The following is a 15648-nucleotide window of genomic DNA, read 5'->3' as shown; positions in this document are numbered from 1 at the left end:
TGATGGGTCTCGTGGTGCATGCTGTCCCGCTAAGCTCACTGACATCACTAGTTGCTAGGAGCTGGGAGGAATGCCTACCAGAGCGTCTCGCTAAGCTCCGGGGCAACCAGTGACATCAGTGAGCTGGGCAGGACACTGGCCAGAGCGTCACAGGTTGCTAAGAGCAATTAGCAACCTGGGACTCTCTGGCTGGAAAAGGGGCGGCAGGTTGCACGTGACCTAATGAGATGCTACCTGCGTCATTATAGAGACGGCTCTGTCTGTACTGTAATAATATATAGGTGGCCATTGTTGACCTCTCCTTCAGAAAATGCTGGTTGCCTGGATATCCAGTTGATCCCTTCACTATAACTACAAAGCTACTATTTTCCATCAACCTTTCAGTCAAACTTTTAAAAAAGATTTCAAAATACAGACTGCATAACACATTCAAATGTGTTTGTCCTCGGGGACTAAAATGTAATATTAAAGATCAAAATATAATAAAACCATCATGTTAGTAATTTGTGTATCTGTCCTCATAGTTGAAGACTTTTTCATCTTCCTGGGAAATTATATGTATGGTTGTGTTTACTTTGAAGTTGCTTTGAAGCATATAATTAGACGAACATTCCTACAGAGATAGGGGTTAGTCTTGACAGAATTCTGAAACTGACATTGCAAACATAATATTCTACATAGGGGCCACTGAATTGAATTCTGATGGAATCCCTGGAATGTACACCTCAGAACCAGACCCAACTCTGCCGCCAAGTAAGTATAAATGTTTCCAAAAGTCCGCTGATTGGTTGAATTAACCACAATTAACTGTTTATTTCTTTGAATTTACATTCAGTTTACAGCTGGTAAAATGAATGGCATCATAGATAATCTCCTGAGTTTACAACATGCTCTGCCTTAGATAAGATATCACAAAATGTTCTGTATCAAAGTAGACCTTTACCCATACCTTTACCCATATCTTTAAAATAACAACAAACACACCTTTAGAAATGTTTAGCAATGACAATCTAAAAACACATACTTCTAGATCATTGCCGGCTTTATATTCTTTGTATACCTTATTTCTCTTTTCTTCCCCAGTCTTCTGACAGTGGCCATGTTTACTAAGGGCAGATTACCAGCTCTCCTATTACTTCCTGAAAATCTGGCAAGTGACGAGGACATGTGACCATGCACATCATCTCAGGGGAGGGAAATGCCTTTCAATGAGATGAGATTTCCCAGCAGTGCTCTGCTGATGACATGGCAATCCCAGTGTGCATTGCGTTGGCAAACTGAAGTCATTTACACATTCAAAGCAGAAGTGAATGCTTAGTATTTCATAATCACAGCATTTTACACCTGACATATCTATGTTATTATTAATCGCCATACAAAGAGGGATGCATTGATAGAATTAAATTTCTGAGTGTAAACTTCCGCTTTAACCCCTTGCCGTCTTGCCGTATTTAATACGGGTGGACGGCAGATCCTTCCCAGCAGGTGGACGTACATGTACGTGATTTTTTTTCTGCTTGCGAGCAGAGTCCCGCATAGAAGGTAAACAGCTAAACAGCCGTTACGGGCCGTTTCATACAAGCGTTTGGCCGACTCTAAAGCCGCCTGATCGCTTGTATAACCCTGCATTGTGACCCCCCCCTCTCCATTGCTGCTGCCGGTTATCCCAGCCACGTTCCCCACCCAGCAGTGTACACAGATGGGGAAGATACTTGTGTGATGTCATTACCTGCCCGCCCACTCCAGGAAAGACCCACCCCCGAATAAAAGGAAGAGAAGCATGTATATCCATGGTCCTTTAACTGGCCACAGCCACCTCCCAGCAGTGTACACAGATGGGGAAGATAATTGAATGATGACATTAACTACCCGCACACTCCAGGAAAGACCCACCGCCTACTAACAGGAAGAGAGGGCTCCCTCCAGCCCCTTGATCCAGCGCAGACTCCTCAGGTCCTGCGGTGACTGTCCAACGTGCACGTTTACGGCTGCGTGCATTCACATCAACTGTGTCTCTCCTCTTCTCCCCGCCGAAGATCTCTACTGTGCATATGACCGCCCCATCATCCTGCACGGCTGCTCAGGAAGCTTCAGATGGTAGCGAGTGGCGGAGACACAAGTAAGTATTTACCTATTCGGTTGGTTGTTTGTTTTTTGCGTTTTTGCATATACAGTTTCTGTTGCTTGCTAGCAGTAGATACATGTAAAAACAAAAGTGAACATTAATACTACTTTAAAGCAGTGCAACAGATTCCAGGTGTATCAAAACTATAGGTGTGCAGTTTCACAAAAGGGTGAAGAGTTTGGAGAAGGGAACAATCTAGGACAACATCGCTGAACTGGAAAGTGAGCTGAATTTTAGAATTTTTTCAAATCAGTTATGTTGTCCTAGATTGTTCACTTCTCCTGCCTTCTCCAAACTCTTCACCCTTTTGTGACTAACCCTGTTAGAGTTCCTTTTCTTAATTAATCAGCCATAGCCGGGGTAGAAAACTCTGTCCTCTTCCAGCATGTTGCAGAGAAAGACCCTTGCTATCTATAAGGAAAGAGGGGTCTCTCTGCAGAGGTCCACCACGCCTGCTGCTGAGCCATAGCTAATTATTTCCAACCAACGGTGTGAACTTTGCAGATTGCAGAGCTAAATGTCTGAATCAGCAGGGTGCGTGTTTGACCTCTGCAGAGAGGCCACTGCTTCAACGCAGAGAGCAAGTGTCCTTCTGTACAGCATGCTGGCAGGGGACAGGCTGTTCTACTCAGGTTGTGGCTGCTTTCTAAAGAAAATTAGATGGAATCCTTTGCACACCTGGAATGTATTCTGTTTGATTGGGTTGGAAGTTCACTCAGCCCGGCTGAAGACACACTTAAGCTAGCCACAGACCTTACAACCATCGCAAGACGTTTGTCTTGCGATGGTTGTAAGGTAATAAAAAAAACGTACAAACTGCCTATCTTGGACAGGCAGATCGTACTTGCGATAATCGCAACCCCGCCCTGCTGAGGGGCGGGCTTCCAATGACCGCAATGCTGAACGGGCAGTGTGCGATTGCGCACACCGGCCCGTGCGGCATTTATCTTACGAACATGCCACACACCCGCCGACAATCGTACGTTTTTCGGCGGGTTTTTGAACATGTTCCTAAGATAAAAGTTGTGCGACCTTACAGTAAAAACGGTCGCACGCCTTCCACACACCTTGCGATAATCGTACGATCGTGGGATTTCCCGCGACTATCGTACGATTATCGCAAGGTGTGTGAGCACCTTTACCCTGGTACACGATTCTGCTGCCTGGAAATATACACAACTGCTGCTAGGAACCTAAACTATATCCTGTTGCAAGGTTTACCCTTCTGCAGAGAAGCATGAAGCGCTCAGTGTGATATTGTGGAAAGGAAAGATCCTGTAGTGAGACAAGATGCCGGAACATGGAAGTAAACAGGAATAACATACACTATACAATCTGATTGTGCAATGTCTGTACAATCTTCCTCAGATTTACCAAAATGATGTGACATGAGGACAAAAGTAAGTAATTCATTTAATTAGTATCAAGTCAGTCAGATTTATCAAAAATGTAATATAAGTATACTTTTAAGCAATCCATGCAAATCATATCAAATCAGACAGGCCCTTGTACTACAGAGTTGATGGTAGATTTTAAAGAGATTGTACAATCAGATTGTATAGTGCATGGCCAGCTTTTCTGAGTTCAGTACATGCAATGTTTGGTGCAGGAAGCACGGAGTGCTTGTATGTATTACCTTATCTTTAACACCTAGTTGTACAGTACTTCGTGGGGTGTTCCGGAAAGAATATGTAAGTGGGATCTTCTCCACCAGATCTCCGAATTCAGCAATCTTGTAGCAGCCTGGCAATAGAAGATCTCCAGACCCGGGCAGGTTCAGGGGCTTTGTACGTCCTGCCCCTTTAAAGCTGTAAGATTGCTGCACAGGGTTAAGCTTTGCGTCTTGTAGGAAGTCGCGAAGGTCATAAGCGCCGGGATGGGGGGTTTCCTTATAACACAAACAATACATTATTATAAGATGTGCGAATGCATGGAGAAAAACGAAAAATGTCACATGTTTGTCTTCAGCTAAATATTTGTTTTGGATAGTGAATGGAAAACTATATTGTCTGTCTCCTCACTGGGGAGATTCACCCATCGATAAGTACTGGTGACTATTGTCAGCAGTACAGAAACTGATGGGTTATCCATGATTTCACAGTTGTCACCAGAACAAGAGGTGAGGGGAAATCTTCCAATGGCGACACGGCTTTGGTGGCAACTGTCTACGATAAAAATTCCCTTCTATTTTTAGAGATTTCCTTCCCATTTCTGTTGCATCTATAAGACAGGAAGTGACGGTAACTCGACCCAACAGAACACAGAGAGAACAAAATAAAATGACACCAGTTTTAGGGTACTCTCACACGTTCGTTGAGAATTTAATTAAAGAGCAATCCCGATTAAAACGCCTATAGTGTTAACAAGGTATTTGGCCGGCATATTTCAAGGCATTAGTGAGGTGTCAAAAACGCTTGCAAAGTGCCCTGCAAGTAGGGGAGTGTGTTGTAGGGTACAGTGATGCAGTAAAGGGAAGTGACCAGCAGGAGTTGCAGTAGCTGGTCATACAGTTGTGGGTGTTGCTCAGCTGCTTGAATTAGCCGCAGCATTTATTTCAGAAATGACTGGATCTGGCTAGTACTTGCAATGCCTGGCAATGGTATGGCTGACACTGCTAAGCTGCCACTGGTTTGGCTGGCACTGATTTGAATGACACTGATAACAGCTGGCTCTATATGGTGGCATAGGTCAGGCTATCAAAGTTTGCAAGTACCTAGCCAGAAGCTGTCCTCTTGCTGGTAAAACGTTGGCTGTGTGCAGACAGGAAGTGGCATCTGCTCTACTCACTCTATGATTCCCCAGTGTTTTTTGGGATTGCAAAACATCCTATGCCTCTCCTAAAATACAACACTGTGCAACACTTCTTAAATGCCTGAAAAATGCTATAGGAACATTGGCTGAGCATTTGAGGGGCGTTTCAGTATACTTCAATGGAGGCATTTGTCCAGCGGCAATACCTCCACAACACAACATTTACTCTATTTTTTAACATACAGCAACACAATACAACACTAAGGCCCATGTGTGAACAGCACTGGGCGGTTGCTATTGCTTTATCCTACATGGGCATTAATAGTTGGCAGAAAGGCATTAAAAACGCTTCTCTAATGCCTGGTTTTAACACACATGTAAAAGAAGCCTTAAAGACTATCTCCGAGAAAAAAATATTTCCCCTTGCAGTGGGACCACACTCCAAGGGTTAACTGCTTGCTAATGTTTAGGGGAGCTGTGTGAAGAACTTTTATTTACATGCTCCCGCTGGCCCCAAAACTGGTGCCCTCAGCCTCTTCCCCCCTTCGCTTCAAAGGTCAGAGGCACGCTGACCAGGGTCGTCCCTACCCTATTTGCCACCTGAGGTTGTAGAATGGGGGGGAAGGGGGGGTTGGTGGTTGCTGCTGACAGTGCTTTGGGGGGTAAGGGGCTCGGTGGGCAGCGGATGCGGTGGGATGGGCAGCTGTGTTAGACGCTGAGCATAACTTTGTGCAGATATTTCTATATCTGCCTAAACTTCAACTTGAAATATTTTCCAGAGGGAAAGCTGGATACTTCACGAGTATGTACAAATGTTAGCCCTATGGCAACTGGATAGGTAATGCATTTGGGTTTGGGCTTTAAGAGTGCATGGGTATAATTCCATACATGCATGTACACACACGAATGTACACACATGTACACATATGTGCCCGTATAACCTTACCTTAAGTGAGTATAGCCACCATGCGTCTCGTTCCGAAAAGTCCTTTTTCTTCTGTCTTTCCTGATCCCTTTCCTGTAGACAAGGACACAAAAAAGGGCTCAAATAGAACCAACCACATCGAAATCAAAATCCATTTGTACACTGCAGCCGTTTTGTATTCTACAATGGTCATTCAGTAAGACGTCAGATATTTTTCTAAATAAAGCTTTAACTGGGATGAATTTTTAATGGGTGACTACCTAAAACCATTGTCTTCAGGCAGCCATTAGCTCTGTGCAGTCAGCTCATTTCAGTAATGCTGACGTTCAGTTCCCAACAATCACACCCAGACCTGCGAACAGCTCGAAACACCTAACAACTGAAACAAATATACATTGGGACAGGATCCAGTCATGTCTTCTCCTTGTAGATGACAAGCAACTGTACTATATATCAAATCATAATTCCACTAGCATGGGGGAAGTCAGATCTAGGTAGAATATTTCATCTGGAACTGGGCAATAACATGCATACCTAAAAGTAGAGATATCACTGGGGTAAATTGTGTTTATTGCCAATCTGGTGCCCAGTAAAGGTGGTTTACCCACATATCCGAAGTAATTAGTCACATACAACTGGACTAGTATATGCATGAGCATAATGTTGAAAATGTTTAGCTTCATATCCAAGAATCTTCTTCACTTATACCAAGTGCCAGGAACATACTCCAGAATTTATAGCTACACAGGTCACATTCACCCAGTCACATTGGATGCGTTAAGGCAGACGCTGATTGTCCGAGAACATGATGGTGTGAATGATTGGTAATCCTCCCCACCTCCCAATCTACATAATTCAATCCTATGATGTCATCAACTCTGGGACTGGTGCTATGTTTGAATTGCATGTTTTAAACAATCAGTTTAAATTACGGTGACTTCTCAGGTGCCACATTAATAGAATTACTCAAATATTTAAAAGGATATTTTTTATTGTATCACGATATGAAGATGTAATTTCTCCCAATGACATTTACAAACAGATAAAAACAATAACTAAATCACAGAAACAGTAACCTACGCTGTACAATGTGAAAGTTAATCACAGGATAACAATACATCAGTGTCATTAACTACTGCTTAGTGTTCTCCTCCCTTCAATCACTTAATTATCATATAAGATACCAGTATATGGCATAGTATTATGCACAAAACTCCTTTTCCTCATGTTACACTACTACAATGTCTGCTTCCTCAGGGAGTGCAGTAGATGTATATCAAAAGGAAACATAAATGAAAAGTCACATTACAGATTTTTAGTCTTAGCTCATTCTATTGGGTCATGGAGCTCACTGCTCCTCCATATATATGGGTCTCTCTGTGATTGTAAGATCTCGAGGCTTTGAAAATGTATATCACTACATTCAGAGGAAGGAATGTACAACTTAAGCTCTCCATAAGGATGTGGCATGAACCTGACTCCCCCCCCCCCCCCCCAGTCATATAGCAGGTGCTCCCCAACAGATTCTCCTCAGGATCCAGGATGAGTTACATGACTGAAGGTGAGAATTGTTCTTAAAAATACATGGATGGCCTAATCAATGTGCTAATGCTCCATTGCTGTACAACTACATTACTCTATAACTGCACTGGTCAGGTCAGGGTCTTGGCTATGCTGCATGGCTAGGTGTCTGGATGAGAAATTAAACCAGATTACAAATCCTTTGGCAGGTAACACAGTGCACATGTACCGTGTTTCCCCGAAAATAAGACACTGTCTTATATTTTTCTTGCCCCCAAAAAAACACACTAGGTCTTATTTTCAGGGGATGTCTTATTTTTTTTTTTTTAATGTGCAACAAAATGTACAACAATCCAAAGTTATGTTCAAAGTAAGTAACCGGCGCTATAGAGGAAGTATCGGCTAATGCGACTCTGCTCCCGCCGCCGCAGCCTTGCTTTCTACAGCACCGGCCTCCTTTGCCATCAGGGACAGCGCTACCAGCGGTGCAGCAGAGGGGACATCAGACAGTGGACAGCGCGGTAAAGTACGGTACCATTTACCGGTACACATTACAGTACCGTTACCTTAAGCAGTGCCTTCAGGGGGACAGCAGTTGGTGAAGTATGGTACTGGAGAGCTCCCTGTCACTGCGCTTGTCGGAGGGAGTCCCCTGTCATCCCCTTAATACAGTATGTCCCTGCAGGCTGATACCATCTCTCCTGCTCTTCAAGTTCCCCCTCACATGCTACCACCAAACTAGGTCTTATTTTCGGGGTAGGTCTTATATTACAGGAATCTTGAAAAATAGTGCTAGGTCTTACTTTCGGGGTAGGTCTTATTTTCGGGGAAACAATGTATGTATATGAATCATGTGCATATAGGTGATTATGTGAAGTTTTGAGCTGCTGCAGCATCTACCCCTAAAATGACTTAATATATATAATTCACCAAACAGACTTAAACATCCTACTAAATATGGAAACATTGTAGCAGAATTTAGAGAATGAAACTTATTTTATCACATAAGGTCACAGTTTTGGGACGGATGAACTCTTTCCAATCCACACTAATGCCCTAGAAAAGCTTTATCAATAGTTTCAATGAGAGGTTTTGTGTATTCCAATAAATTGTGCCCAAATACTCCCGTCTGGTAAATATGGTTGATGTCAGATCCTAGTTAATACAAATTCTTATATAGTATATTATGAAATGGTGAAATTGCTCTTACAGTTCTTTGCCTTAAACATTGCCATTTAGGGTTATTCATTTTATCAATACAGGGAGTTCTTAGTATGTAAACCCGAAAAGTGTGCGTAAACTTGAAAATAAAAAGTGAAATTCTGTTACGGTTTGGATTTGCTGCAGGTGTACCTGGTGACCTGGCCAATAAGTGAATGTGAATGACCCTACTGCTGTAGGGTGACCATGCTCACTCAGTGAGACTCTATGTAGGACAGTGTTGTCACCCTGTGCTGAGATGTGCCCACACCTCTTTAGCTGTAGGAGAAGTGCCCACTACTAGTAAGAGTGACAATGGCTTCTACTCCTGGATTGGGTGCTTTATCACAGGAATTGAGGTGCCCTCGCAGCCCAGATCCAGGAGCACAAAGAGGGACTGAGCTGCAGAGACGAGGGTTGTTTTGGAGTTTTCAGCCTACAAAAAATGAACATTTAATAAAAAAACAATTCTAGCAGCCCCCTTCTTCACACCAGCACACCTCTCCCTCTGTTTAGGTTGAAAGGTTTATTTGTACTTCACTTTACACCATGCTTGTGTTTCAGTAAGAGCACATGGAATTCAAATTTCACATTATAATATGCACATTCCATGTGGTAGTTTTGACACTGTTAACATCCTATAATGTAATTGATGTAATATAATTGTAATGTAATATAATGTATGTAATGTATATGTAATTGATGGGAACTGGCATCTACTACATACAGTATCATCAATACATCAACGTATAATTAAAACTACAATTACACCAGCTAAGGAGTAAATTACAGGTACACCCCAGCACAGGCTGCCGAGTAAATGTAATCCTTTTAATGTCCTCCAGCATTGGAGACATGTAAGTATGTACTGTACTGTCTTGTATACTGTGCTGTACAATGAAGGAGATAGTGGGGAGCAAGTTATGCCTTGTACAGTATTTGGGGCTCATTCACACCATAAGGTGCATAATAACACACGTCATGACCCACTTGCAATGCACGTTACCACAATGCACAGTAACACAGTAGATGTACAGTGCAATGCCATATTAACTGCACTCTAAAGCATATCTTCAGTGCACTGTAATGTACCTGCAATATGCTCTGTGTGTTGCACTGCCCTGCATTAAAATAATGCAGGATCTATTTTTTCATGCATTGAGGTATTGAGGTGCACTGGTAGCCCATTCATTTTGCATGAGCTGCTAACGCATTTTGCCTTATCACACGACATTGCGTTATGATGTGAATAAGCCTTTATTGTAGGCTATGCATAGTGAGGGGCTCCAGCATACAAATTTTGTTGTTTTCTCAGATCTTTATAGGTTCTTGTCTGGTTCCTGAGGCCCAGAGATTGTTTTTTTTTTTTTTTTTGTGGGATAAAGCCTCCATTCCTAGGTCCACATCTTACCTGGTAGCCAGACCTCATTATTGGTCTCAGCTGTCCACAGAACTTTCTATATGTGAGCTAACTGAGGATTAGGGATCTCACTCTCTCTCTTGCTTTCTCTGTACTGGGAGCCTGCTGCTGGGTGAAAAGGCTGAGTGCTCACAAAACACTAAAAAGGTACCAGAGCTGCCTGTTTGTTTTGGGGAACCCATTAGGGGCCACTCTGTTAGTTAGGAAGGGACCTGGGTTTAGTGACTTAGAAGAGCAGATGTTTTGTTTGCTATGTTAGGGACTAGTTGATGACTTGGGAGAGTAGATGTTTTGTTTGCTATGTTAGGGACTAGTTGATGACTTGGGAGAGTAGATGTTTTGTTTACTATGTAAGGCTGGGTTCACACCTGGGCGTTACTATAGTCGCGTTTTTTCAACTCGTTTTTAGCAAATTTTTTAGCTCAGTGAAACGCGCGTTCAACACTTGTTTTTATACATCCCTGGCGGTATGATTTTTTTTTTCCTTTATTTTCTCTATCTTTTTTTCGGGTTTTTTTTTTAACTATCAAACTTCCCGCCGGTTCCGCCCCCCTGCGACGCAGACGCTCGCAAGGGACGTTACCCGGAAGACGGCAGCGGGTATCGTGGACAAGGTAAGTCCTATGCTGTATTCTCGAGTGTGGCTCGGGGTTACCGCTTTGTTAAACCCGAACCACACTCAGGAATACCAATGGATACATGCGGAAATACGCCCCCAAAAGAAGTTCCTGTACTTGTTTGGGCATAGGGCGTTTTTCAGCGCGTTTCCACTCGCTGAAATACGCCTAGGTGGGAACCATGCCCATAGGAAATTATGGGATTTCACTTGCTGAGCGTTTTTCAGCGCTTCAATCAGCACTGAAAAACGCCCACGTGTGAACCCAGCCTTAGGGACTAGCTGATGACTTAGAAGAGCAGATGTTTTGTTTGCTATGTTAGGGACTAGCTGATGACTTAGAAGAGCAGATGTTTTGTTTGCTATGTTAGGGACTAGTTGATGACTTAGAAGAGCAGATGTTTTGTTTGCTATGTTAGGGACTAGCTGATGACTTAGAAGAGCAGATGTTTTGTTTGCTATGTTAGGGACTAGTTGATGACTTGGGAGAGTAGATGTTTTGTTTGCTATATTATGGACTTGCTTTCAAAGCCCTTTTGCATCATGTCTATGTTTGTTTTGTAATGCCTTTCTTAATAAAAGTGCAGGAAAAACCTGCTTGTACTGTTCCTGGGTGTCTCTATCTTGTGCATGATTTACTGCTTCCAATACCAGATAAGCCTGTACCCCTTACATAATGGGTGGATTGCCTAACTTTTATATTCTCATAAAATAATGCCTAGAAACCCCCTGTAATCCGCACTCTTACAACCAATGTTCAAATACAGTACCATGCTAACATATAACTGGATAATGTGTCCAAATTACTGTATTTTTGTATTTAGAGGGCTAATTCGGGCTCTAAGATTAAAAATGGTAGTGTTACTTTTTTCAGCTGGGGCAAAGCGACAGTACCTTCTGGTAGCCCACGCACCAGCAAGGTATACTTACCTATATGGGCTCCCAGTTCTTGGAATGAGGGAGCATGTGACAGTGCTTGGGCCTGAATGTTCACTTGGGTTGGGGGCAATGTCGTCATCCACCCGGGTAAGCTCTGGCACCTTCCAACACCAGGATTGGAGATGGAAAAGAAACATGAATCAGTTATTATACCTTGCTAGGAAGGGGGCTATCAGGAGACACTGTCAGCCTTCCTAGAATAGGTACGAGCCAAGTTTTGGTGACTTGGTGACCAGTTTTGGTGACAAATACATTTGGAGATATTTCCCTTCACTTCCTGTTGCCTATCAAGAATCTGAGAGGAATATCCTTAATGGATCACTGAGAGCAAACCGGTTCCAACCCTTCCCTACTCTAAAACAACAAAAAGTGCTGGCTTTACAAACACTTTAAAGGAAGTGAAGAGAAATCTCCTTAATGGGACACAGAGAGCAAAAGGGTTCTAATCCTTTCCTACTCTATCCAAAACTAAACAAAAAAAACTACCGGCTTTACATACACTTTAAAGGATAAGTGCACGTTAAAACAAAGTGCACTTATCCTTTTGGCACCTTTAAGGTAAACTAGGTGACTTCTATGTGGCCATCTCCTGGCCAGGAGACGAGCTCCATAAATGTCAGGTGCAACACTGTAGGCTGGACCCATTGGAACTCAGTAAGCATGCATCTGTGCAGGGGGAGAGGGTTAGGTCAGCTTAAAGAGGTCAAAGTGCTATGTGCATTTTGTTTTAAGTGCACTTATCCTTTAAGTAGGCGTTGCCCTCAAAAGACTTAATGCTTTATTCCACTAGGTCCGGCCACCTTTATTTGAGCTTGACCTGGCTGTTCTAAACAATATTAGGAAGCACAGAAATCTGGTCCATTTTTTATGTAAATACTAACTTTATATATATAGAACATGAACTGCGCCAATAAGCGAGCTAACAGCTACAAGGCACTGGAGTGTACACCCACTGTGAGTGTGTATATGTGAAAAATGAATCACCAAATGTGCCGAGCTACAACAATGATCAGATACTAACTTAAGCTCATAGATTGTGGCTATATTTCAGATATCACTTTTGGCCAGTGATTGTACCAATTATTTTGACATACAGATTGGCCAGCAATGTTCAGGAGGCAGCAGGCCAAACCACCTTCTTCCTAGGCCAGGGGCGCCCACTATTTTTCATCTGGAGATCTACTTTTCAAATGGCGAGCTCATTGAGATCTACCAACGAAAAAACACCTGCATTCAGGGGCGGGAGTCAATGGCACCGCAGTACTCAACAATTTGTTACCAGTTATACAGTAAGGTGCACACAGAATACAGAAGACGTGTATCCAAACCTCTGTCATTGTCCTTAGTGGTGAGACAAGTTGTTTTACATGCTGGTTTGTGAGTGTGCCATGATGCCTTTCTACTGTTCTACTGTTCAAAGCCCATTTCGTGTGCACCTTACTGTATAACTGGTAACAAATCGTTGAGTGCGTTTGTCGTTTGTTTTGCACATAGTACTATGTGTCAGATGATCGCTCCAGTGTTTGTCCTGCACAGAGGATTGGTACATACTAGTGACATGTACCGATCCTCTGCCGCTCGTCCACGCACAAGGGGGCTCAGCTTCTCCTCTGGATCATTTCCTTCACTTCTTCTCGGATCCCCGCTGGGGAGAGCAGCGGGGATCCAGAGAAGCGGCCGGAGGAGAGGACATGGCGATCTACCAGTGATCGCTTCGCGATCGACCTTGTGGGCACCCCTGTCCTAGGCAAATGTAGTATTTTCATAATAGAGTGTACAGGGTTTGGGGACCTGGTGTTGTAGGTGGTATGCCTTCAGCTCTGGATCTTCTTCTGCCTGTTTACTTTTTTTTAGAGGTAAATGTAAACTGCAAACACTGCTACCGCCAAGGGATCAGCTTGCATCCAGACTGTTTCCTATTCACACCATAGCGTTGCGCTAATGGCATGGTATCTGTGCGTTTAGCACATGCTAACGCACAGCATAATACACCACATGCTAGCTGCGCTGGTGCATTGTGTTGCCATTCACTTTGAATGATACCCCCCGGCCCCAATGCACCTCATGGCAGGCGTGCATTGTGCTGTGCTACAATACATGGTACCACAATAGTATGTGTTGCCACGCAGTTAAAGGAATGCACGCATTACTTTTTCTTTTTACCAAAGGCAACATACACTATTGTGCCTGCCGGGAGGTACCATTCAGAATCAATTGCTACACAGCACACTCAGCATGCTGTGCATTGTACTGTGCAATAGCATGTGCTAAACACGCAGATCCCATGCCTTTAGCTCAATACTATGGTGTGAGTGGGCTCTCATACAAACACACATATATGAGTCCACAAGTTGGAGTACAGTACTGGGAGACCTTATTCAAATTAGCACCTTACAGCAGCAAAAAAAAGCCTTACCCTTACTGCTTTTTCCCCCCACTATGGTGGTTAGTCATAAGGCAGAGCTAGCATGGCCTGTGACACCTGAGAAATATCTTTGCACGTGTTTAAACAAATGTAGAAATAATATTATGTTATACCAAATTAGAAATGGACTTTCCCTTCAACAGAGCAGCATTACCTGATTTTCATCCACAGATAAAGCAATGTCACTATTGTTACCGGTTGTGTCTTGCTGCACAGAAGCAAAACTACTTAATGCTTTTTACTGCTCTGCCATGCACCATACACTAACACATGACACTATCACCACTCAGAGCTGACATTGTCAGTGTGCCCTCATCCTTTATCCCCCATACACTGATCATTATATTGCTTACCTTTTTATTCGGCACATGCTGAATGTTTCTTCCTAATTCCACTGCAGCCATTTCTGTTTCTGCTGGTAACTAAAACAAGGCATATGAATGACACCGTCATGTGACACAACTGGATTGTCAAGACAATGCCCCCACTAGTGTCCTCAGGGTGCTTTTCTTTCACACACACACACACACACACACACAGTATGTAATATACACTTACAGAAGGGCTGTGCTGAGTATTCTCATGAGGTCACGATTGGCAGAAGATCAAAGGTTGAGTTAGAAATCTCTCTGCACTTTAATTTAGATAAATGTTAGGCAGTAAATAGCATTCTACTGCATATTAAAGGGACCAAGCACATTTCCTTTACATTCCATTTTGGAGAAGAGTACTTTAGTTACACTTGTGAGTTCCCAACTCCTGATTCCCAACCGGTGGCCCTGTGGCACTTGTGTGGTCCTCAGACCCCAGCAGTCAGAGGGACTGGATTGCCAGTTTGTAAACAGGCAGTTATGGAAGTTATCTTTATGGCCCCGTCTCTTATAGTCTCCTACAACATGTCCCCAACCACACCTGTAGCACATGCAGTGTTTAAACCTCTCCTGAAGGATGTGTACTGTTTCACAGTCTTCTGTAGCACTGCATATGCTATTATGTGTGGCCCCTTATACCTTGTAAGCTGATCACCACTGCCTCAAACTGCGCAACGGGTTGCAGAACTACAATGCAGGCACCAGAAATGGTCCATACGTCCAGATGCACATACCCTCAGGATCACATTACAGTCTGACAGGTAGAATCTGTTAGATATACCAACAACTGCATCACCCAAACGCTTGTCTGAGTAAGCGCAAATTAAGACCCCGTTCACACTGGGGCGATTTGCCCGCCGGATCTGCCTACATAAACGATCCCATACATTGCTATGGGGACCGCTCACGCAACCGCGCGATCCAAACTGCCCCCTGTCCGAATCACTCCCTGACCCACTTGTGCTGCGCTGATCAGTGCGGTTTCCATACAGCTGTCAATGTTTTTGCGGTTTTGTGCATTTTTTTATTGCGTTTCAGCACTAAAACGCATTTAAGAAACTCCCAAAACAGCCCTTTTAGAGTAAGTGTGGAAACCACGCTGATTTGCCCCGGTGTGAGAATGGGGCCTAAAGGGATACCTCAGGAAGGCCCGCCAATTATGTAGTATGCTTGGTAAAGCTAAGGAGATTGTACAGATTGTGTGGTGAGCTTACATTGCATGCTTCTGCAGGTTCCTGGAATACTGTAACCAGCAAGTTTTTGGGATCCTGGGATGCTGCAATCAGCAAGTTTTTGGGATCCTGGGATGCTGCAATCAGCAAGTTGACACTTTTTGGTAGTGTGAAGTGTCTGCC

General features: G+C 43.4%; 1 protein-coding gene across 1 annotated transcript in view; it reads right to left on the bottom strand.

Annotated features, from left to right (window-relative positions):
* CUNH2orf61 (chromosome unknown C2orf61 homolog) overlaps positions 1-14326 on the bottom strand; it is a 75870-nt gene extending 61544 nt beyond the window's left edge. The window contains exons 1-4 of the mRNA XM_018576283.1: positions 14276-14326; positions 14077-14130; positions 5823-5894; positions 3762-4013 (exon numbers count right to left, since the gene is read on the bottom strand). Coding sequence (XP_018431785.1) covers positions 3762-4013; positions 5823-5894; positions 14077-14130; positions 14276-14326 — 429 coding nt within the window. The remainder of the gene's footprint in view (positions 1-3761; positions 4014-5822; positions 5895-14076; positions 14131-14275) is intronic.
* Positions 14327-15648: the final 1322 nt, after the last annotated feature.

Source organism: Nanorana parkeri, unplaced genomic scaffold (assembly GCF_000935625.1).
Source record: "Nanorana parkeri isolate BGI_ZX_2015 unplaced genomic scaffold, ASM93562v1 scaffold63, whole genome shotgun sequence".
NCBI lineage: Eukaryota > Metazoa > Chordata > Amphibia > Anura > Dicroglossidae > Nanorana > Nanorana parkeri.
Note: the sequence above shows the minus strand (reverse complement) of the source record. Positions and strands in the feature narration are given on the sequence as shown.